Raw genomic sequence first — 23,269 nt, 5'->3', positions numbered from 1 at the left:
AAAGTCAAACTTTTCATATTAATGACCGTCTTTCATAGAGGTGAAGAATGCAGCCTGCAGTTAGTCCATTAGCACTGTATATCAGTTTTCATTATTATGATATAATAATATTATAATAATAATGTCTATTTTTTTTACAGGTGTGCTGGTTTAAACCAGCAGGGGAAATAAACTCAACTCAAAAGAGAGATTATAAATCAGAATAACAATTTAATAAAATAATACAATAAGTACGATTATACAGACAAACAATTGGTTTTAACCCACAAAACCCAAATGTATAACCCTGGGGCATGAACAGAGTGGTGTTTGTTGGGCCCCCTGAGCCCAAAGTAAAGGGAGAAGGGAAAAACCTGTTGGTGAAAGTGCTGTTGCAGTCTGGTCAAGAATGGTAATTGCAGTCCGGTCGAGAGTGATGGTTGCAGTCTGGTTGAAAAGTGGTGGTTGCAGTCTGGTTGAGAGTGGTGGTCTGCAGTCTTCCTCTGGATCCCACGAGTGGTTAAAAAAGTTCCAAGACTCCAAGATTATATATTCTCTAGTTCAGGCAGGAATGCTCAGTACTTCCCTCATGGCGGGGAGTTCCACAAAGGGTATGAGGACAGAAGCACCCTCCTATCTCAAAGGCCTCTTAACACCTAGTTTATAGCCTAAGGAGTCAGGCTGCTCTGGGCAGAGGGTGTAAATAGTCTACTGACAACAGTTTCTGGGAAATGGCATGGAAGGCTATAGAATACACAGTTTTGGGTTACACCCCTCCAGTGATGAACTGGTCCCAGCTATTCTAACTAGGACATGCTTGAGCCTTTTCTGTGCTCCATACCAACCAAGGTTACTGTACCACTAAGTGCTGTAATACAATTCAGCCTTCTGGGCAATTAATTGCTAGTATTTTGGAAGGCTACATGGAGACAGGCAGCTTTCTCATTTGGCTTCATGACCTCCCTGTTTTGTAAAGTGGCTGAAGGAGACTGCTTCAGTTCACAAGACATTTACACTGGCAAAATGGAGCAGTAGGTTGGAGTAACTGAACCCCTCCCCTCCCGCTGACACAGTTTGGGGGCAGGCCAGGACTGTGGCAGTACAGAGCATCTTTCTGTTTGTGTAAGATCTCGATGGCACGACCTGCCTCTCACCTCCTTTCTCCCAGCATGGCTATACCAGTGTGTCAGCACGTACCTGCCATCCCTGAAGTATGACGCTTGTAATAACATCACAAGCTGCACAGAAAACAGTCACAGCAAAAACCGAGATCTAAACTCACGATGTCCCCTGTCAATCCAGTTTTCTCTAGACAAAAAACAGGATATTTTTATAAGGAGAGGTGACTTGCCTTCCCACACCTGATCGCAAGTGGGCCAGTTTAACAGCCCATACAAAGACTGGACGCCTCACAGATTGTGACAGACCCAGAGGCCCCTCGTAGTGGCTTGGCCTCGGTAACGAATCTCCCGAGGCCAGGCGGGGCACGGCAGGGAGCCCCGCGCTCTCTGGGGCAGGCGGGCGGCGTCGGGCCGAGGTGACCCGCCTGTCCCTCCCCTCCTCGCTCCACCGCCACCCCCGCAGCTCCACGGCGGCTGTGGGTCCGTGTCCCCGCCCGACCCAGCGCGGCCGCGCCCCGCAGCTCCCTCAGGACAGCAGCCAGGCCCCCGCCGCGGCCCGAGCCCAGCCCCGTGGCACGGATAGGGCCGTGAGAGTCCCGCCCCCGCGGGGAGCGGGGGCCCGGCAGGGAGGGACGGAGGCAGGGAGGGAAGGAGGGAGGGACGGTCGCCGCCGAGTTCCGCCCCAGCAGCCATGGCCGCGTAGCGTCTCCCCGGCAGCCGCGCTCGGACATGGGCCTGCCCCGGGCCGGCGGGCGGAGGCAGCGAGTCCCCGCGGCGGTGAGTGCGCGGCCGGGCAGGCTGGGAGCAGGGCCTGCGGGGCAGCGGCGGGAGGGGCGGGCGCCCTCGGGGGGAGCCCCGGGCCCAGCCCCCCGTGCCGGGGGGGCGGCCCTCGAGGGGCTGCGGCGGGCGGGGACCCGCTTCGGGCCGCGCGGGGGGATCGGGCCTGGCCCGGCCCGGGGCCGGCAGTGTGACCTTGGGCGGTCCGCAGTACCCCGGCCTGAGCCCGGCCGGGTTGGCGAGTGAGTGGGGCCGGGGAGCCGCCGCGGAGCCCGGGAGCGGCCGGAGGAAGATGGCAGGGAAGCGGCGCTTCCCAGAGTGCTGCACTCCTGCGGTGTCATGGAGACTGCCACGGCCCCGGGCCGCCGCAGCGGTATTGACCGCCCGGTTATAAACTTGGGGGAGTTCTCTGCCTCTCTGCGACCTCCCCGGCTTCTTATCACCTCTGCTGTTTGCGTACTCCTTGCAGATGTTCGTTTATCTAAATAAGAAGTGGAACTATTTGTGTTCTTGCATAGATTGAGTAACTTTTAAACTTCCTGCAGAAAACTCAGCATATTTTTTTAAAAGAAACTTTATAATATATTCCCCCTCACCTCGGTGTCAGGTAAATTGTTGGATGAAGGAGCTGTCAAAGGGTTTTCTCACTGCCGAGAGAGTCGTTCCCAGGCCTGGCAGGGCAGGTTTGAGCACCTCCATGGGCAGAGACAGACCCGTGCTGTGTTGCTGCCCTGTGCCTGGTGGTGACCAGCACAATGGTGAAAGTTTGGCTACCCTGCGTGAACATAATGGGCTTGCTATAAGAAGCCCCAATGGTTATAATCAGCCTATGCACATTAGGTTACAGAACCAGGGCCTGTATTATTAACAGTACCAGAGCCTGGAAGAGAGCTAGAGGCCTTCCAGAGCTAAATATGCTGGTGGGTTTTGTAGGTCAATCATCTTAAAATTCTCTATCTGACTAACACTGATAATCTTAACAAAGCCAACTCTTGTGTACCAAATGCAGATAGTAAAATGTAATTCCAAGAGAATTGAGGAACTTAATTCTCATGAGAAACTCATTTCTCATTTACTCATTTTGCTCATTTGTCAGAGACAAAAATAAGTGAATAATACTTTATTACGTACCTGAATTGGTGATGCACAGTACTTACCATGTCAATGTGTTTCAGAGTGCGTTAGTGTGTGCTGCTTGCAGCGTAACTGCTACAGTGTCATTCCACTTAAAGCTTACTCATATCCTTAGTAAAACTGGCATGATAATTAGATGTTGACAAACCTGTTACCAACAGGTATGTTTCCCTGTCAGGGTAAAACTATCCATTCCCAGTATGTCAAATGCCCATAATCATTCAAGCGTGACTTCCCTCATATTTTTGGGATATTAGCCTTGTTTTCAGCACTCCTAAGTACAAAAAAAGAGCCTGAGATAATACTTCAGCTGGGGGTGGAAAAGATCCCAAGTCTTGAATTTGACCTTAATCTTTAAGAAAAGAGTTGACAAGCCTGAAATAGGTTGTTTCTTCTTCGTCACAGGTTGACTAATCATAGATTTAGCTATTACGGCTTATTCAATCTGTTGTTTTCATGGTTTTGTGATCCAGTTTTCTCTTCTTGCTGAGAAAGAAGATCTCTCTCTTCTTTAGGGATGTATGAAAGGCCACAGATGTAATTGGAAGGGTTCATTCATGCCTCAGTGTTGCCATTGTATTCATATAGTGATTCTAAGTGTGGAGGGAAATGGAATGCTCCACAAAAGTGAGCATAATCTAGTCAGTACAGACTGGAGCAGTGGGATTTTATCCTGATAAAGTGGATGGGATTCTGGTTAGACTGCAATTTATTGCAGCTCCCCTAGAGGAAACAACTACAGGCCTTGTCCATAACCTGCAGTAGCTGGTCTGTCTCTGCATTTCCCTGATGGACATTGACTACTCCCAGACTGTTTTATTTGTGCCACTTCTTTTGCCAGATTCCCTCATTGAGACTAGGCCAGTTAGGAATTGAATATCTGCAAAACTTGTGTTCAAAATCAGATGGTAATATTTATCTATGAAGGAGGTGATTTGGATTCTGAAATCGTAGTCTTCCCCAAAGCCTGCTCAAAGATGAAGGGAAAAAAACTTGTTCATTTGAGTATAAAGAAAAATTAAGGTAAGGCACATCTTGAAATTTCATAGAAGCTTAAGAAGTTTTAAGGGTCCTCATGAGCTAAGACTGAGCAGTCAACTGGCAACTAGTTGTCAGTCTGTAGTATTCAAAATCAAGTTAGGGGATTTTTGATGCATGAGACTGAAAATTTTAGTTACAGTTCCAAAGTTAAGATTCTGTATAGAAGAATGAATTAGAAACTGCAGGTGAAATCTATCAATTTGCGACATACGTTGTATGTAATTCCATTAAGTAGGCTGTTGAGAATTTGATTTTCAAAAAAATTTAGAAAATGTTATTCTTTATCCGTTCTTACTCATTTCACTGCAGCATATTGTGTGAATTATGGTGCTGTGGGAGTTCAAAGAGTAATACCTCATTCATCAGATACTGTGGTTAGAAGCTCATGTTTTGAAAAAAGGTATAGAAATTTCTTTAAATCAGGAAATAAAAGTTCAGCATTGAACTTGCCTGGCAACTTAAAGACCTGCAGTAATAACTTCGTAACCATAGGAAAAAATGGAAAAGCCCTTTTTGTTTCAGGCCAAAGCTCAGAGTTGGCTTTTATTCATTAGTTCTATACTTGTATAGATGAGGCTCCAGAAGAGCTGCCCTTTTCAAAGTGTGTCAGCAACACTTGAGAATTTACTGAGATCATTAAATGGTTCATCTTCCACATAGCCTTGGGGCTTTTTTTGCTCATACGCACACATCACACTAGTGTTATATTCAGATCTTTTTGGACTACATATTTAGTTACAATATTCTGTCAGAACACAACCAAATGCTGCCACTTAAGATTAAGAAAATACTGGTTACATAACAGAGCAAACACTGAAGATATATTTGGAAGGGACTTAAAGCTTCAAAGGAAAAGTCTATTTACAGTTCTAAGGAGAAAAAAAAAGCCAGGTAAAGACATGCTCTGACAGGACAATTAGACAAGCAATGCTAAAATCTTAGTAAGAGTGAAGGCTTTCTTTATAAGCTATGAGGATGTAAAACGTTGTTTTAGGCTAAGAGGCTTTTACACTGGAAAGGTCCTCTTCTTTGGGGCAGAGTGTCTGTATTTTGTTTCTGCTGAATACAGTTCTTCTAATGAATCATCTGCCTTGTTTTCAGCACCTAAGTGTTGAAAACCCTGAAAGTTAAAGGTGGACATAAGACACCTTATATAGGAAAGACAATGTTTTAAGATAAGTAGGTATGGCATATATTTTTCATTTTATGTATTAAAGGTAGTATTTGAGGATTTATTATTTACTTTATAGAATTAAGTGGAAATCAGTCTCCTAGGGAGGATTTTTGACAAGTTTTTCAGTTTTAAAAAGTTGCTACATAATTGGAAATTAGCAAGTACAGCATCTGTGTTCAAGCAGTACGTTGTCTTGCTTGATGTTCTTTAGTCTGACCTTGGCATCCCAGACCTTAAACCAAAAAACCATCATTAGCCATCTATCTTTATCTTATTTTTGCATTTATTTCCAACATGAACTTACCAAAGGTTTGGGTTAACTTAGTATTGTTATTTGATAACCAGTTCCTAGAGCAACAACAGTTAACCCAGTAATACTGTGTGCACTGATGCTTCAAGGTATACAACAGCTCTGTGCCATGGGAAGGGATCGCATTGCCAGCTTGGCTTCTCCTTCTTGACTGCACATGCCAACTGCTGTCCTTGCACAAGCTGTGTAGCCTTTCTGCCTCTTCAGCAAGCTGAATTGGCTCAATAAGAGGTTGGAGAAGCACCAGACCAGCATGAGAAAGAGGGAGGGAAATCAGGATCACCTAATTTGGTGGCAGTCAGCTACAGATCGATTCAGTGGGGTGAAACTTCACTCTGAAGTCACTGGCTGATGGTGGCTTTAGTCACACTTGTCATGCTGATCATCACCTTGAGGGTGAAAGGGAAATGCTCTACCTTCATCTTGTCAAAATCCATGTGTTTTTTCTCTGCTAGGAAGTAATTGATTTGTTGGGATCATTTGAGCACCTTTCTTCTAAGGAATTCCCCGTAGTTTCTTCAGTGTTGCTCACATCTTAACGTCTCACCACTTACATGTGAGGGAGCTCAGTTCCTCCCCCACCACCTCCAAGGGCTAAAATAGCTTCCTGTGTATTAGATGAAAAGAGTTTTAGATAGACTATCTGCAGGAGACTTAATGGACTTCACTGTGTCAGATGGGATGATGTAATAGTCCCTTCTAGCCAAGCTCTGCTTAACTATTTCAGGGCTACCTGGAGAGCACTTTCAAATGGAAGCACAAAGACAATAGCACCAAGGAGTTGAAGACCAAGAAGTTTCAAGTTGACTTTACCCATAGCAATCTTGCTTTCTCAGCTTACTCTTACCAAGACATTAGAAGTCACTTTTCCAAGGGGCTGGTGTGTATTTGCAGAGTACAGAGAAGTCAGCTAATTTTTTATAGTATACTTACTGGCATTTCAGTAGAATAAATTTGCTGGATACAATGATTTTTCAACATTCTTAAGTCAGCATTTCTTTACTTACTATTTTTTATTCTTTAGTTAGCAGCATCTTGCTGGACATCCTTGATAAATTACCTAGAGTGGTTTCAAACAATTCTGTCACTTTGAGAGGATTAATTTATACTGTTAAGTGTTCAGCCACTCTGTTGGCATCTAGTGCTAGCTCACATAAAGTAAGATAGGTTAGGTAATAAACCCACACAGGTAACTCTATAAGTGTATTAAAAGTCACTGGAATATAATTAGGCTCTTCCTACCTCTTCCCCCCTCCAGAAAAATATTGATAGAGACTTCTAAGAAGCGGTACCATCCTAGGAGGGACATAAGTAACAACATGCCTGCTGTGGCATCTGTACCTAAGGAGCTGTATCTCTGTACTTCATTGAAAGATCTCAACAAGAAGACAGAAATAAAACCTGAAAAGACAAGTACAAAGAGGTATATATGTTATATTTGATTTTGAACCGATATTAAAAGTATTAGTGGTTTCGGAACAAATTTGTTGTGGATCTAAGTTTCCTCAGGTATTTCTGTTAGCTTTAAAACCTTTGATAGTCTTATGTGTGGATCTCAGCTGCCAAAACATAGCTTGGACAGAGCATGATGCCCATGAAGATTTGCATACTTGGAGGAAAAGCTACATAAATGCAAATTCTTAAAAATTATAAAAACTTCAGCAAATATGTGAATAGAAAATGCTTTGCCTCTAGCATTTTTAGATAATCAACGATTTCATTTTGTCTTACTATGAATTAGTTTCCTCTATAAAAAAAAAGTTATTCTTAGAAGGGAACAGTACTTTTTTCCTTATCTCAGTATGCTGTTTAATTATGGAAGTCTTTAAATAAGGCTAGTAAACAAGCTAGCAAAAATGAACTTTATTTGGAGGAACATGATTGTAATTCATGTTTAATGAAAAGCTTATATTAAGATGGTAAAATCAAATGCTTAATATATGAGCAGAGGCTGTAAACACTTAATATGGCATGTTGTAATGACAAGTCAACAATCATGTGCTTTATCCTCTTCTTTGGTTTCAGTTATGTGCAGAGTGCCCTTAAGATTTTCAAGGCAGCGGAAGAAAGCAGATTGGACCGAGATGAAGAAAAAGCTTACATCCTATATATGAAATATGTGACTGTTTATAACTTTATTAAAAAAAGACCTGATTTTAAGCAGCAACAGGTATAAAAGCTTTCTGACTGACCTCCTCTGCATTGGTAAAAGTATGAGAAGTACAGAGAGTTACACTAATGCACATTCAAAGGATCACACTGGTATTAAGTAACTGCCTCACTTATGACACTATTCCTTCCTTCCTGTTTTTGACAAGTCTGTTGTTAATTTTTTTTTTACAGTTTGCTTTTAGTACATAAAGTGTATAAATTGTCAAATGTGGGAATATTTTTTCGTGGAGAGGTGTTCTTGTCATCTTTCCCATTCAAACAATTTTACTTACAAACTCATGTTTGAGAGGAGAATATTTTGATTCAAACCAGTTCCTTTTGTTGGTATTAATATCATTATAATACCAATTCTCTGTATATTGATGACTCTTAATATGCACAGAAGTAGGCATTCTTAAGCTGTACTATTAATATGCAATGTGATGCTTGTAATTTTAGGATTATTTTCATTCAATTCTGGGACCTACAAATTTAAGAAAAGCTATTGAAGAAGCTGAAAGACTGTCAGACAGCCTTAAACTCAGGTACGTGAATACAGTTGATAGATAAGATTTTATTCGTTACACCTGAAGCCCATACATGTGCAATTTCAGTTTTTCATGCTATTTAGTAATAAGCAATTGCACTTGAGTAGACCCTAGATAGCTGAAACTCGAGACCTTAAAACTGTTTATCCCCAGAAGTCTGTTACTAGAAATAATTTTCACTGTCACACACTCCAATAATTTGTCACATTATACATTATCTCCTAATTCCTGGCAGTTATGATTTGTTGACATGGTCTTCTAATTTTGTTTATTGACTAATAAAAAGAACCCATATGATCTAAATGATACATACACTAGAGATGATCAAGAGCGATTTTCTCCTTAATCATAAGGTCATCTGAAACCAAATCTATTAGTAAATGTTCCTAATAATCAGATATGTTAAAAAGTCCTCCTAGTGTGGTTATAGTTTACCTTTTCTCTGCTATGTGCAGCCAGTATATGCAATACATGGTTTTGCCAGTATGTAACTAAGTTGATGCTAATGGACTTTTGGGTACCTGATTAACAGCTGTCAAGTTACATCTTTGTGCCATAAGCCACAAAGTGGTGTTGGTAAGAAGTCATAAGATAGAGTCTGTCTTTAGATGATATTTAGTGCAGTGTGTGTTGCTTCCAGCCTTGTCTGCTTCTTGCATGCTTAGCAACTCTTTCTTGCCCTTTTAACTTTCTCTCTGCAGCTGGACACGTTACCCTTCCTGTGTCTCATGTCCCACCCTGCCCTTCCCAAATATTCTTGTGAAAGCATTTTATTCCCTTCCAAGTGCTTAATCTATAAAGTTAAGTTTCAGTGAACAATAAGACTATAGTTAAACCTATATGAAGAGGGACTTTGCAAAGATGTCTCATGATACTGTATATGAAACAATCTTTAGATTTTCTTTGTTTTTAGTTGAGTCTTAAAACTCAACAGAGCTATGAATTCACTGTAAGAGTAAACACTGATAGACTTATAGAAACCCAAAATTTAGAGACTTGTTTAGTGACTTTTGGCTTTTTACAAAAGGAAAAGAGTTTCGAAGTTGACACAATAATTTTCAACTGCTCTGGGTAAAATGTATAAATATTTAAAGGGAATAGAAATGAAACATGACTCCTACGTAACTACAGAAGTGGTTTCAGGGAAGTTATTTGTATAATTTCTTCCCCAGGCAGTAGGCCAGCAAATAGTTTCAATGTTAATTGTTAACTAAAAGTGGAGCTGCTGAAACACCACTTGTATAGGAGCAGGAATACCTACATGAATGACCTACTATGTGCTTCAGAGATATAAAAGGGGAAATTGATGGGCAAATATTCCATACTGACCAAATTAAACTAAAATATGAAATATGCTTTAGTGTCATTAACTCCAAGTGGGAACAAAATGCTTTATTCTAGCTTACGATGCCTGTGCCAAATTAAGAAGCCTGTTTAAAAGATAAAATTACAGACTTGCTGCTTCCTTCCTGTTAGTGGCCAATTAGTGAAGTAGATTTGGAGGCAGAATTTGATTTAATGATCTAGTTTATTAACACAGTACTTTTTGATATGAAATACAGCTGTATTGTCATTGTTACTTTAACTCTGATGAGGCAACATCTGATTCAAACAAGCAATTGTCAACACAGTTCAGTGTTCATGTTTCACTGCTTGGTTGAGTAATCAAAATCATTAGTTCAAAACATTCTTCTTTGTTCTATGGAACCCTAGTAACCCTTAAACTTCTCAGTTGTATTAAATATAAGCAAATGCTACTTAACAGTGATGTGACTGTGCAAACCTCCAGTGGGTGATCTAAAAACTGCAGTTTGGAGGTCACTGGCTTACAATACCATGATTGTCCTTCCAACAGCAAAAGGCTGGGAGGTTAATTGTCAAGTCTGAGGCTTTATGAGAAGGACAGCAAGACCCAGGTCCATCAAAACTCATGAATGTACACAGTTCTTGCATTGGCTTCCCTGTAGGTCCAGTGTTTGAAACAAGCACCAGGCACATAATAAGTTCTGATCTGACTTCTCAGGAGAAGGACATTTAGATAACTGAGCTAACTTACTCCTAACAGGCTCCAATGCAAACTAAAATAAAATACCTGGGATGAGTGTTGTTATATATTGAAGTTTCCCTGTAAATCACCAGTCCTTATCCTTTACAGTAGGAAATGAAAAACATTTAGTGATACCAAAGCTAAGAATGACCTCAGATTTGGAGAAAAAAATAGCTTTACAAGCAGTGGCTATGAAATAGGACTCAAAACAGGATTTCAGAATAGGAAAACCAGCTCAAAAAGTGGGAAAAATAAGATCACACGGTCATGCAGGAAAATGGGAATTGTTGGAATACAAGAACTGACAATACTTTAACTTTCTTAAAACTTTGAATACTTTTTTTAAAATTTCTTCCTGAGGACTTAATGATTCTGATGTTAATAATCCAAGGTTAGTCAATAGCACAATATTGAAAAAAAGACTTTTTTCTTTTTTTTGATAGATATGAGGAAGCTGAAGTTCGGAAAAAACTTGAAGAGAGGGACAGACAAGAGCTGCAGAAAAAGCAAGAACCAAAGGATGATGGAAAGAGTTCAGCCAAAAACTCCTCAGAAAGTGCTGTGGATTCCAAAGGAAAAAGCCAAAGGGTAACTGAAGATGTTTACAAACTTTTTAATTCAGTCTGAATATATAGTTTCAATCTAGCATTTGGTCTCTGCTAGTAACTATGTCCAGTTCAGAGTCATGGTGGGGGATTTTTTTAGTAATTAGTTTACACTCCCTGTAATCCTTCTTTGACATTTTTTTGGAATATGTTGAGTCCACAACCTCCAAGTCTTGCATAAGATAGAATTTGACTGTACAAGAAAGCTCAGCCTATTTTATACTAGAATTATCTAGTGCAAGAAACCCAAGGTAATGGTAATAAACTGATGTTAAATAAGCTTTTTAGGAGATGGTTGACTTTGCAGGAAGTGCGGAAACAAACTTACTTCTCCACAAATACTGCATGAATTTCATCTAGTAGATGATGCTGTCCTAGATTGTATTGCCTTTTTAACTCTTTTCTGTCTAGGCAGAGCAGCAGCCTTGGTATCTTTTTAGTACATTTGTCAGCACATCTTCAGAAGCAGCTTACTTGTGCTAGGTTCCTTCTTGTGTCTTAACAGCCACCAGTTTCCTTCAAGGTCTGTGAGAATCAGTGTCTGTTGGCCACCTTGGTTCTGAGTATTACATATTAAACTTTTTTTTCCCCCCTTATAACACAGATTAATGGTGAGAGGAAGCATTCGCTGGAAAGAAAGGATCAGTCTGACAGTCTGAGTGGTAAGAAATGCAGTGCTGCCACAGGTGTGAAAAAGGTCTCCATATGACTGTGTACCAGTCACCTAAGCAGTTGCAATTCTTTTAAGAAGTTATTTCACAGAATTTGATGGAATTCTAGTATCCTGTATTTCAGTTATAGCAAATTATAAATTAACTCTGTATTGCAGCTATAATCACTTATAACTTAAAAAGCTGTAGTTAGTTTTTCAACTGTTTAATAACTAAAGTTGAACTAGTTCTGAAGTGTTCAAGTTAGAAAGAAAAACATCTCCTCAACTGATAAGAAAAATCTAGGCAAGGCTGAAATATTTCTCTGCTAAATAAGAAATTTTTCCTTTCCCCTTGCAACCTTGTTTCTTGTTCTTGCAATAAATATGTGAAAATGTTCTCTAGAGTTCTTAACTGAGAAGGAGCATTAGCAGTATATATTTTACAAATGCTTGCCTATATAGCTGGATTTAAGTGAGACCACAAAAATTTAAATTGGTTTATCACTGAAATATTCAGTATGGTCTAATTTAGCAGATCAGGTGCTAATCACTACAGCAGTAGGAGCAAAAGGTCCAATCTGTTTATAATGTCTCACCTCTGTGACTTTGTGGGACTTTTTAATTCTATTTCATCTATTTGCAGTCTTGACTGCACCAGCCAGATATCATAGCTATCTCCATTTATAATGTAGCTTCTTATATCTATTTGCTTCTCTATTTCAAGGAGCTGTCACACCTGAGAAACTGTTTGCAATGATGTCGGACAAAAATATTGAATTGCTTATAATGGATGCTCGAAGATTGAAGGATTATCAGGAATCCTGTATTCCAAGATCTATCAGTGTCCCAGAAGAAGCTATCAGTCCTGGGTATGACAGAATGTTAAATGATAATGAAATATTTAATTTTATAAAAAATTATATGCTTTTAGAGCTTGTACACTTAATTTCAGAGTCCCTGCTGTATACCAGTGGGTAAGATGTATCTGGACAGGTCTGTTCTTGCACATACTGACTTCAACATAAAGCATATTTATTTTGTCCAGGCACATAAACATATATGGTCATATGTTGTTGGATAAAACGTTACTTGTACATTTGTTTTTAAATGCATGTTAATACATTTCAGAGTTACTGCTAATTGGATTGAAGCTAGACTCCCAGAGGACTCTAGAGATCCATGGAAGAGGAGAGGACAGTTTCATTATGTTATACTACTGGACTGGTTTAGTTCTGCTGAAGACTTAAAGTTAGGAACAACTCTTCAGAGCCTGAAAGATGCGCTGTTTAAGGTTGGCAAGTTTCATGGTTTACACTAATCATCTCAATAAATCAGAAGGTCTTAAAGCACCTGTGTTTACAAACTATGTGGAAACCTTAATGACACTTCAGGCAAGCATCCTGGTTCAGTTTTCAAAGCCTGCTTATTTTAATAGCAGAAGTGTAGTCTGAAGTTTCCCATTCCCATGCTCGTGCTCTAGTAGAGGACAGCATCTTTTATTAAATAGGTTAACAGCAGAGTGAGGGAGGCTCCAGAAATATTTTGAGCATGGTTAACTTTTCTGCATTATTGAATATAACTTTTAGATAAGTATGAATTTAAATTTGAGCTTCTTCAGTGCAGGGAGTTTATAGACTCTATAGTAAGCAAATGCCCAACACTTTCAAGTCAAACTCTAGCTTTGGCTGTGTTGTCCCTCTTCTCTATAGAGGTGGCTCTTGTGAAAGATCACACATCTTTCTGTTATCTAAACATTCAAGACTGGAGTTCAGAGATAGTTCAGGGAGTTCTCCCTGTTTATTGCTTTAGAGAATATTCTCTGAGCCCTCTGTGCCTTGTTCATGTTCTAATACTGGGAAGGCCCTCAGGAGGAGGGCAGTCTGGAGCCTGAACTCTCAAGAGGTTTTCAGAAAGTTAATGTTGTGCTTTCTAAAGCACTAATCACTCAGCAAACTTAACCAGATAAGAAACTGAAGCAAATATTATAATAAAAATATTTTTCTGCATGGATTGTTATGTGAAGTAGCAATAAGTGGATCTTTCTGTACTGAAAATGTTCACACCCTCTTGTAAATAGAGCCAGGAACCTGTGTTGAACATTCTCCAAACACAGAGAGGATCTGTTTTTGCAGCCTCTTTAATTCTTACTTAAAAATCTCAAAAATAACCTTGCAATTTAATGACTAGACACAGAAATTTCAACCACGCTATCAAGCTCTAAAAGTTTCCTTTCTATTTTTAAATCAATTAATTTCAAACTTTTTTTCCATACAGTGGGAAAGCAAAACCATACTGCAGAATGAACCTTTAATTCTAGAAGGAGGTTATGAAAATTGGCTCCTTTGTTTTCCCCAGTATACAACAAATGCTAGAGTAACTCCACCCCAGCATGGCAGGAGTGAAGCAGTGACTGTTTCTTGTAAGTAAAAAGGATGACACCCCACCAAGCTTTTGTAATCACTGCATATATCTTTAATTCATTCAGATGCTTTTGGGAGAGCCTTGTTCTGGCTAAAAACTAAATTTTGGGTTGTAACTTGGGCGTTTATTTTGCTTTTGTGTTTTTGCTTTAAGAGCTCTTTTAAGCTTCCCTCCTCTCTCCTCTCCTGCAGTGGATTTTACATATCCATCTCTGGAAGAGCCAACTTCTGTTCCCCCTGTTGCTGCTGTAAAGCCATCCCCAACAGAAGCAATTGAAAATGAAGAAACAGGAGATAATTTGGAAGAGAGACTAAAATCACTTAACAGATCAAACATACAAGATGCTGCTGTTCCAAAATCTGACAGTTCATTGGTAGTTAATCCAGTATCAATTACAAGAAGTATCCCTGAGGTAAGTTGTGTTCCTTTTTTTTTCAGAGTTAATATATAGTAAATCTGTTAGACACCTGCCACACACAGAACTCTAAATCCACAAGCAAACATACTCAATACATTTGTTCAAGCCTTGTACACAAGTATACTGATACAGAGACTATTGGTGGTCTGTGAAGCCATGGGAACTGATCTCCAGAACTCTATGAACTAAATATACTTAACAGAATTGCAGAACTTTTCATGAATATTTTTATGTGAGCACCTGAGAAATCAAAGGTCACCAGTTGATCATTAATTCAGAAAGTCTATAAGCAAACTTTTATACTCAAAACACATGGGATGAAATACAGGGAGTGCAGTTAGGCCTTGGTTTACCTTGGCTATTCTAAAGATCTGCTTCCTAGCAAATGTATCTTCCTTCAAATAACAAAATATTTAGGTGGTTCATCACCCTTGGCCCAGTAGTGAAAGTACAGAGATTTGTTTCTTCCTTTGACACAAATAAAACTTTCTAAAGACACTTTTGAAGAGTTCTTATACTAAAATAGCATTCCTTAGGAGAGAAGGCTAAAAGCTGTTTACTTTCACCATTCTGCATACAGGCTTAAGTACAGATTTCAGCCAGGAGACACTAAACTTTAAAATTTAAAGACATTATTTCTGTTCTTACCTGAACCAGATGAGTTTATAGTCCATCAGAACATTCACTTCAGCATCAAAACCAACTTGCTATCCTAGTTCTAAGCCATTCTTAAATATCCCTTCCCATCAAGCAGATCTGCCTTAAGCATGTGCTCTGTCACATGATTGAGAGAGCCAAGCCCAAATTAGGCTGCCTGATTGCCCTACAATGTTCACCTTTGAAAGCTTGAAAATAAAGAATTGTGGTAATCAGTGCTTAATGCTGTCCTTGTGGTTCTGTAGGGCTTGTGATGATCTCATTGATTATCTCACATCTGGAAGATAAGTGAATTGCTAATTCTGCTAACAAGATCAGATTTAATGAAATTGAAAGATCACTCTCTTTGGCAGAAGTCAACTTGTTATCGTGTTTATTCTCTTACAAATCTCACTTAGGAAAACCTTAGCAAACAGAGTGGCAGCAGCTGTAGTAAATTGATGTTCTACACTTTGTGTTCTGCACCTGTGTTACAGGTGGATCGCACTAAAAAGCCTTCACTAAAAATCTCTGATGATACCAGACCAAAAGCTCCAGGTACAGGCAGTGACATCCAGCCTGTTGAGAATGGACGAGTGGTTCCAGACCGTTCCACAAAGCCGGTATGGGATGTGAAGAGTGCTCTGACAGAAGAAGAAAAAAGTCAGGTACACGCAGAAACTGCTGCTTTGTTAGAGAAAAACAGGCGGGAAAAAGAACTCCGGGAGAGGCAGCAAGAAGAACAGAAAGAGAGGCTCAAGAGAGAAAAAGAAGAACAAGAACAAAAAGAGAAAGAACATCAGGAGCAGAAAGCAAAAGAAGAACAGAAAGAAAAGGAACACAAAGAAAAGCTACAGCAATCCAAAGAGGAAAGAGAACAGAAGGAGAGGGATGAACAAATAAAAAGAGAACAGGAGGAGAAGGAACAAGAAAGAGCACGCAGAGAAGCAATTGAAGCCAAAAAGCAAAATAAAAATGAACTGGAAAACATTGGTGCAAAAAAGATTGAGATTGACAAAACATCCATGGAAGAAAGAGAAAAAGGAACTCGAACACCAGAAACGCCGAGACGGGCACTGGGTGATGCATCTCAGACCTTTGTTTCAGGCAAGGTTAGTGAAAAAGAAAATCATCATCAAATGTGGAGTAGTTATGCACTCAAATCATCCTGAATAGTTTAGTATCAATCTAGAAATTTGAAATACATAATTTGAAGTTTATTTAGACTATTTTTACATAAAAGTAGAGGAGAGAGTTAAAACCAAGACACAAATAGATTTGGGGGTTTTTTTTCCCCAAGACAGCCTTTTTTCTTGCTGGTAGGTGGGCAACCAGTACTGTATATTACACTGTTAGAGACAGAATGGTGCTGTCATAACAAACACTTTAGTGCCCCCAGCTGTATAAATGCTGACAGAACAGGATTTTGTTTCCTGGCACAGGAAGCAAAGGAACACCCTAATCTAGTATTTTTGCTGAGAACAGTCCACTTCCAAATCTCTGGGGGATTGTGTCACAGTTTCTTCTTTCCCCATTATTGAAAAAAATTGCAAAATTTCTCAGTGTAGAAGTCATCTGATCATGAAACAAGAGCCATTTGTGAAGCTGAGTTAACAATGGAACACGTCTTTACAACCATTTCTCAAGAACATGCATTAGGATATTTTTCTCTTCTTTTGCAATTGCAGTTGTTATTTGATCAAACTCTCACGCTTGTTTAATCCAAATGCACAAGGAAGCCAAAATAAATCTTCCTGTGGGCAACATTAGCACAGTCATTCATGAGCTTTTGACTGACAGAGCAACTTCACATAATCCCAAAATGACTGCCTATGATAAATTCAGGTTGACTTCACAGTTTGCCTTTTTTTTCATGGAGAGATTTTGCCACAGTGAGGAGTCAAAGGGGAAAAAGTCTGAAATATATAAGCAACTTTCAGGGGGAAAGTAGTGTAGGTGGAACTTCTGTGTTTTATCTGTGAGCTCTTGAAACTGTAATACAACATTCAGCTACAAAAACTATTCCAGTCAATTGCTTATAATATAGAGTAGGAAGAATAAAAAAGACCTATTTTAACCACTTCTTTGTGACACATGCATTTAACAGCCAAAAAAGAAAGTATAACTCTGCTTTATCAGCATTCTTTACTGGCATGCTAGATGAAAATTGAAGCCTTGTCTCAAAATCTTTTACAGCAAACTGGGGTTAAAGGACAACCAGACAGTGGAGCTCAAAAGCCAGGACCCCTTAGAGAGGATTCTGAACAAGATACTGAAAAACTTAAAGTAAATACAAATGTATTGTATGTAGCCAAAATAATCAAGCGCAGATGCTTCATGATTATGTTAAATTCCACCTCATTTCAATTTTTAAAGTCATCATCTTAAGACTGTGCCATGTTTACAGCTGTTTGTTTGCTTTTTTCATTTGTCATATTCATCTGAAAAAATATTTGAAGCTTTCATTAGAAGTCTTGAACTGTTTCTGATGGCATTAACAAGCATTTTACGCGCGTTCATCATCTCACGCACGTTCCTTCGCACGCTGCTTTGAGAGGCAGGAAAGCTCATCCTTGTGTGTTTAACAAAAGCACATATCCCTAATATTTCCTAATTCTTTAGGGAAGAAATTGAATTGTGAGACCTTTGTAATACTGACTGTCAACAAATGGGTTTTGTTTAGATTGAGTGATAGAAAAGAGTAGTACTAAATTACTGTTGTAATAAACTGTATTTCCAGCTATAATCAAGGAATTTCTTATAGTACTGGTTTGCATTGAATCATGTAACCCCATAGGGAAGTCACAGGCAGCCTGTTGCTCTGTTTAGGTAACTGTATGTACCTTACACTTCTCTTTGTTTATTAGTCTCAGCGGGAGCCATTAATGAGAGCACGAAGTGAAGAAATGGGAAGGATAATCCCAGGGCTGCCTGCAGGTTGGGCAAAGGTAACTCCTCTTCTGATACTAAAATCAAGTTGCCTTGTGCAGTTTTGTCCTGCATTTCAATTGTGTCTTATTTCTAAGTTAGAACTTGTTTATTTTTCACTCTTCTTCAACTTCCACATGGTTACTTTCTGAATTTTATTATTATTTGTAATGAAACTAGGAGAATTCATCTGCTGTTCCTGGTATGAAGCCGTTCCTGTTTAATAGACATTTTGGTGAAAGTGCTCCCTTCGAGTAAATCTAATCTATTAAATGTTGAGGCCAGTCATGACTGTTAACATCTCAATGTCTGAAAAACTCATGCACTGTTCTTACAGTAATTTATAAGTAGGTAAGTAAGTTAATGAAGGATTTTTACTTGGTTTTGAAACTATTTGTTTTTTTTCCCCAAGTTTCTGGATCCAATCACTGGAACCTTTCGTTACTATCACTCGCCAACAAATACTGTTCATATGTATCCACCAGAAATGGCTCCTTCATCTACTCCTCCATCAACCCCTCCAACTCATAAACCCAAGCCACAGGTGACTGTTGAACGAGAGAGAGAACACTCCAAACTGAAGCGCTCCTACTCTTCCCCAGATATAACCCAAGCCATTCAGGAGGAAGAGAAGAAAAGAATTCCTGTAACTCCTGCAGTCAATCGTGACAATAAGTATGTTCTATAATTTATATCACAGCTCATGCAATATGATGGCACATAGGACTTCTTTCTGTTTAACCAACCAAAATTCATTAATATTTTCTAGTTAGGTTTGAAAGGATGCCAGAGGGATAGAATGAAATTTCATTGCTAAATATTTCATTATGGCAGTTATCTTTGGAGAATCAATGTAATTGTTATGTATTAAAAGGAATTTCAGAGGTCACAGTCCATGTAATCGGACAACAGTTGCTTTTTAAGTTGTGGTATTTGTGTTAACATGCTAAATGCTTGTCTTCTCACAGCTTGTGAAATGCAAAGTATTGAGACTTTAAACTAGATTAAATCAACAGCTAACTTTTCATCTCTGAATTAAATAAATAAAGCAAAAGAACCCCCATAAATTCCACAACTGATGAAGCCTAAAACTCAGCCTCATTATAGGCCAGTGAATATGGATATCTCACTTGCATTGATTGGTTTTGAATACCTTAAATGATTGCATTTGGTGACATCTTGTGCAAGGATAGTTCAGTCCCTGGGGTTGGGGGGTGAGGAGAGGGGGTGTCTTGGTTTATGTGTACAGCCTTGTCAAGTCTGAGACTCTTAAAAACCAATTTCTTCCTTACAGACCCATCTGTTACACTAAAGCAGAAATTTCAAGACTCTCTGCATCACAAATTCGGAATCTTAATCCTGTGTTTGGGGGATCGGGACCAGCTCTCACAGGACTCCGTAACCTTGGGAACACTTGCTATATGAATTCCATATTACAGTGTCTGTGCAATGCACCTCACCTGGCTGACTATTTTAACAGAAACTTGTATCAGGATGATATTAACAGGTAACAATCTCTTATCTGGCTTTATATTTGCCAATTCAAAAAGATCACTTAGTGGGGTTGTTTTTTTTTTTAAGTAGAAGAGAAATGATACCTTTTAGGAGCCTCAACATTTTCAAAATTCATATGTCACCAAATAGGTTTTACTGGACAGTTGTAATTAAACTGTGGTCATCACATTCATAAATACAAGCGTACTAGTGCCTCCTAAAACCAATCTCTGTATTTAAATAGCAGTTTACAAAACAAGCTGAAAACAGCTGTACCTTCTATCTTGAATATGGAATCAAATTACAATGCTAATGTAGACAAAAATTTTAGCTCAATCTAACAGACAGTTTTTCTTGGTCTAAATAAATTATTTTGAAATTGGGATAATGTCTTGAATTAAAAACAGTAATACTAAAAAACAGTTATTGGAAGGGCTCACAATTTTTTTTTGTCTATTTTATAGGTCAAATTTCCTGGGGCATAAAGGTGAAGTGGCAGAAGAGTTTGGTGTAATAATGAAAGCTTTATGGACAGGACAGTATAAATATATCAGTCCAAAAGACTTCAAAATTACAATTGGAAAGATTAATGACCAATTTGCAGGATATAGCCAACAGGACTCCCAAGAATTGCTTCTCTTTCTAATGGATGGCTTGCATGAAGACCTAAATAAAGTAAGCAATACACTTGTAACAAATTATATATCTGTCAGATGATCAAGAGAAATAAATTTTTAAAAGGCCTTCTTATTTTATAAGAAGGTTATGTTACTGCAACTTTGAATAGAAAGAAATGCAAGTATTCAGAATTTAATTAGGAAATTAGTATGAAACAGTATAATGTACTGAAGGGAGCCATGGAAGAAACCTAACTAGATAAGAACTGGATGTCTACACTGACATGTTTAAATATACTTGAAAATATTTAATAGTATGCTTGCCTATAGATGAGCCTTCTGATTTATGTGGTATTTAAACTTCTGTTATCCAGGCTGACAACAGGAAAAGATACAAGGAAGAAAACAATGATCACCTTGATGACTTCAGAGCAGCAGAACTAGCCTGGCACAAGCACAAACAGCTCAATGAATCCATTATTGTGGCACTCTTCCAAGGCCAGTTCAAGTCCACCGTGCAGTGTCTCACGTGTCACAAGAAGTCCCGAACCTTTGAGGCTTTCATGTACTTGTCGCTACCGCTCGCGTCCTCCAGTAAATGCACTCTGCAGGTACGGTGCAACCAGAGGGGAACAGCTCCTGAGGCACAAACACTTCTCTGGGACTTCATTATGATGTTGCTTCTGCTTATCCTCTTGTTGAAGGGGTTGGTCAAAATTCCCGTCTAATTTACACTAATGTAAAACACGAACAGATCTGAATCTTCACAATTTTTAATTCCTTTTAAGTTTAAAAAAATAGGTCATCCATTAGAAGTTTTAAAATACAAGCGGGATAGAAATATTGAAGCTGTAGTAGCAGAGAAGACATATAGGATTTGCTTTTGTAGGTCACAGTATAAGTATTTTGTGGTTTTAAACAAAACACTGTCAATATATTTTGAAGGACTTGCAGCTAATTAATATATTAAAATTAAATATATATATAAATTTTATATATAAATTAAATATATATATACATTAAAATATACTAATTAATATAGTAAAATTTGCTTCTACACTGAAATTTAACTCACTTTTCCTCATTCTTATGAAATTTAGGATGCAGATAATTGATGCAGGTTAACAACCAAATAGGAAACAAACATTTTTTGCTACACTTTCATAAGCACCTGCCATTCACAATCTGTGTTTGTGTTTTGTTTTAGGAATGCCTTAGATTGTTCTCCAAAGAGGAAAAGCTTACTGATAATAATAGGTTTTACTGTAGCCATTGCAAAACTCGAAGGGATTCTTTGAAAAAAATAGAAATTTGGAAATTACCACCTGTTCTCCTTGTGCACTTGAAACGGTAAGGAAATGGTGATGGATGAAAATTAGGGTGGAGTGATCAGGCTTTGATGGAGAGTGATTGTTCTAGGACAGTAGCTGACCACTTTTAATTACAGAAAATTATGGATGTATTTCCAGTTGTAATGTTGCAAGAATTTTATTTTCATCTGATGTTTGTTTTATAAAGCTGTAGTTCACAAAGCACTTTTACAAGTGACCTCTTTTCATTTTTTGCTAAGAAACACCTATTAACGTGTTTGTTAACACATTAACAAAACTGGGGGCTTTAATTGAGATCACATCCTGGTTAAATAAGGGAAAACAAACATGCTTAATATTCTTAAGTACCTTGTGAATAACTTGTAACTTTTAATGATGCTTTTTAATTCTCTAGATTTTCCTACGATGGAAGATGGAAACAAAAGCTTCAAACTTCTGTAGATTTTCCACTGGAAACACTTGACCTTTCACAGTATGTTATTGGTCCAAAGAATACCTTGAAGAGATACAATCTGTTCTCAGTGTCGGTAAGTAACCGTGGCACATTTCGAAACTGAGCTGGACTTTATGCAATGACTCAGGGTCACACAGCCTGTGTGATTCACCCAGGTTTCCAGGCTGCCTATCCAGTTGCAGATTAAGCTGTGTTCTAAAAAGACTGATTGGTAGTTAGTAAAAAATCTCATGTTCTAGATTATTTCCCTTACCAGGGAAGAAATGGCAGCTTTTGAGGCCACTAATTCTTTTCTTACCTTCACAGAATCATTATGGTGGGCTGGATGGGGGGCACTACACAGCCTACTGCAAAAATGCTTCAAAACAGCGCTGGTTTAAGTTTGATGACCATGAAGTCTCTGAGATCTCAGCGTCGTCGGTGAAGTCCTCAGCTGCTTATATTCTCTTTTATACTTCCTATGAACAGCGAGCAGTGGATATGGCCACGTAAAGTAGTTGCGGGTTAAGGAAACCGGTTTTCTTTCTATAGGAGCAAAGTAGGCATGGGAATGCATATAAATATGCAAAACTCTGACAGACATAGTCGCTCCCAGGTGTGGGGATGGCTGCAGTAGTGTCTCTGCAAGCAGGCTCGCTCTGGTCCGTAGTAGTGCTTAACAATCAGGAGACTGATGAGTAACGCTTGTGGTAATACTGCCATCTGTGGAACCATTTACAGGCATACTCGCATTACTGTTTATTTAAAAAACAACTATATTTTTAGTCTGCTCCAAAATTAAATTCTAGCTTAGTCATCTGAAATCTATTAACAAGTAGTTTAAAATGTCTTAAAATCCCAAGGCATAACTTGGTTTATTTTTTTTCTTTCACTGTTAATGGCCTTTTCACATTTCTAACCTTAAGCTTGATTCTACTGTGAATACTCTAGAACGATGTAAACAGTTAGGAATGTAAGTGTACATATTGATTGCATACTTGCACATCAGAACTATGTATATAATAAAATGTTGTCCTTTTTGTGAGAATCTCTAAAACTCAGAGGATTGCGTTTATTTGCCAGCTCTAAGTAATTGCAACACTACTTAATAAAAAAGCAGAGCTGTATTATTTTTTTTCTGTTAGCTTTTGTCAATATTTGTGCACTTCAGAGTTATTCTAAACAAACAAGATTTTCCTTTTTAATTTTTTAATATAAATTTTCATGTACACATGCATTAAAAACCTTAATGAAGAAATGATTTAAAAATATATCCTGTTAAATGTATGTTTGAGTTTGGTGTTTCATTCCCAGCTTGTAATGTAATAGTCAGGATTCTATGTAATGACAGTCTGAGTCATAGTCACACAGTTTAAAGGTTCTCCAGGTGAAAAAAAGTACTATTTTGCATAGAACTGATAAGTTTAGAAACTTACTTGAGTTGTATTTTAT

At 38.7% G+C, this 23,269-nt stretch overlaps 1 protein-coding gene and 1 long non-coding RNA gene across 3 annotated transcripts; one reads left to right on the top strand and one right to left on the bottom strand.

Moving 5' to 3' along the window:
* Positions 1–190: 190 nt before the first annotated feature.
* On the bottom strand, positions 191–1,456 carry LOC135420917 (uncharacterized). The gene is made up of 2 exons (XR_010433778.1): positions 1,375–1,456; positions 191–1,287 (listed from the first exon to the last, which is right to left on the bottom strand). It is a non-coding gene; the product is annotated as an uncharacterized LOC135420917 (long non-coding RNA).
* A 287-nt stretch (positions 1,457–1,743) lies between these two features.
* On the top strand, positions 1,744–23,104 carry USP8 (ubiquitin specific peptidase 8). 2 transcript variants are annotated; one of them, XM_064668851.1, is made up of 20 exons: positions 1,744–1,877; positions 6,795–6,959; positions 7,562–7,706; positions 8,147–8,232; positions 10,726–10,870; positions 11,492–11,549; positions 12,264–12,408; positions 12,668–12,830; positions 13,814–13,958; positions 14,152–14,372; positions 15,512–16,126; positions 17,211–17,300; positions 17,882–17,962; positions 18,355–18,617; positions 19,237–19,449; positions 19,901–20,111; positions 20,428–20,664; positions 21,261–21,403; positions 21,779–21,911; positions 22,145–23,104. In XM_064668851.1, the coding sequence occupies exons 2-20, from the start codon at positions 6,856–6,858 to the stop codon at positions 22,328–22,330; spliced, it is 3,384 nt and encodes a 1,127-aa protein (XP_064524921.1). In that variant the 5' UTR covers positions 1,744–1,877; positions 6,795–6,855; the 3' UTR covers positions 22,331–23,104. The 2 variants fall into 2 exon arrangements, with proteins under 2 accessions (XP_064524921.1, XP_064524922.1); XM_064668852.1 differs by lacking the exon at positions 17,211–17,300.
* The last annotated feature ends 165 nt before the right edge of the window (positions 23,105–23,269 follow it).

This window comes from Pseudopipra pipra, chromosome 12 (genome assembly GCF_036250125.1).
Source record: "Pseudopipra pipra isolate bDixPip1 chromosome 12, bDixPip1.hap1, whole genome shotgun sequence".
Classification (NCBI taxonomy): Eukaryota; Metazoa; Chordata; class Aves; order Passeriformes; family Pipridae; genus Pseudopipra; species Pseudopipra pipra.
This window is presented reverse-complemented; position numbering and strand designations above follow the sequence as displayed.

What these genes read in the sequence shown, in the direction of transcription:
- USP8 (XM_064668851.1), top strand. Translation starts at nt 6,856, where the DNA reads ATGCCTGCTGTGGCATCTGTACCTAAGGAGCTGTATCTCTGTACTTCA. An exon ending in AGACCTTTGTTTCAGGCAAG is followed by an intron (nt 16,127 to 17,210) that starts GTTAGTGAAAAA and finishes AATCTTTTACAG; the next exon opens with CAAACTGGGGTTAAAGGACA. An exon ending in GCAGTCAATCGTGACAATAA is followed by an intron (nt 18,618 to 19,236) that starts GTATGTTCTATA and finishes TCTTCCTTACAG; the next exon opens with ACCCATCTGTTACACTAAAG.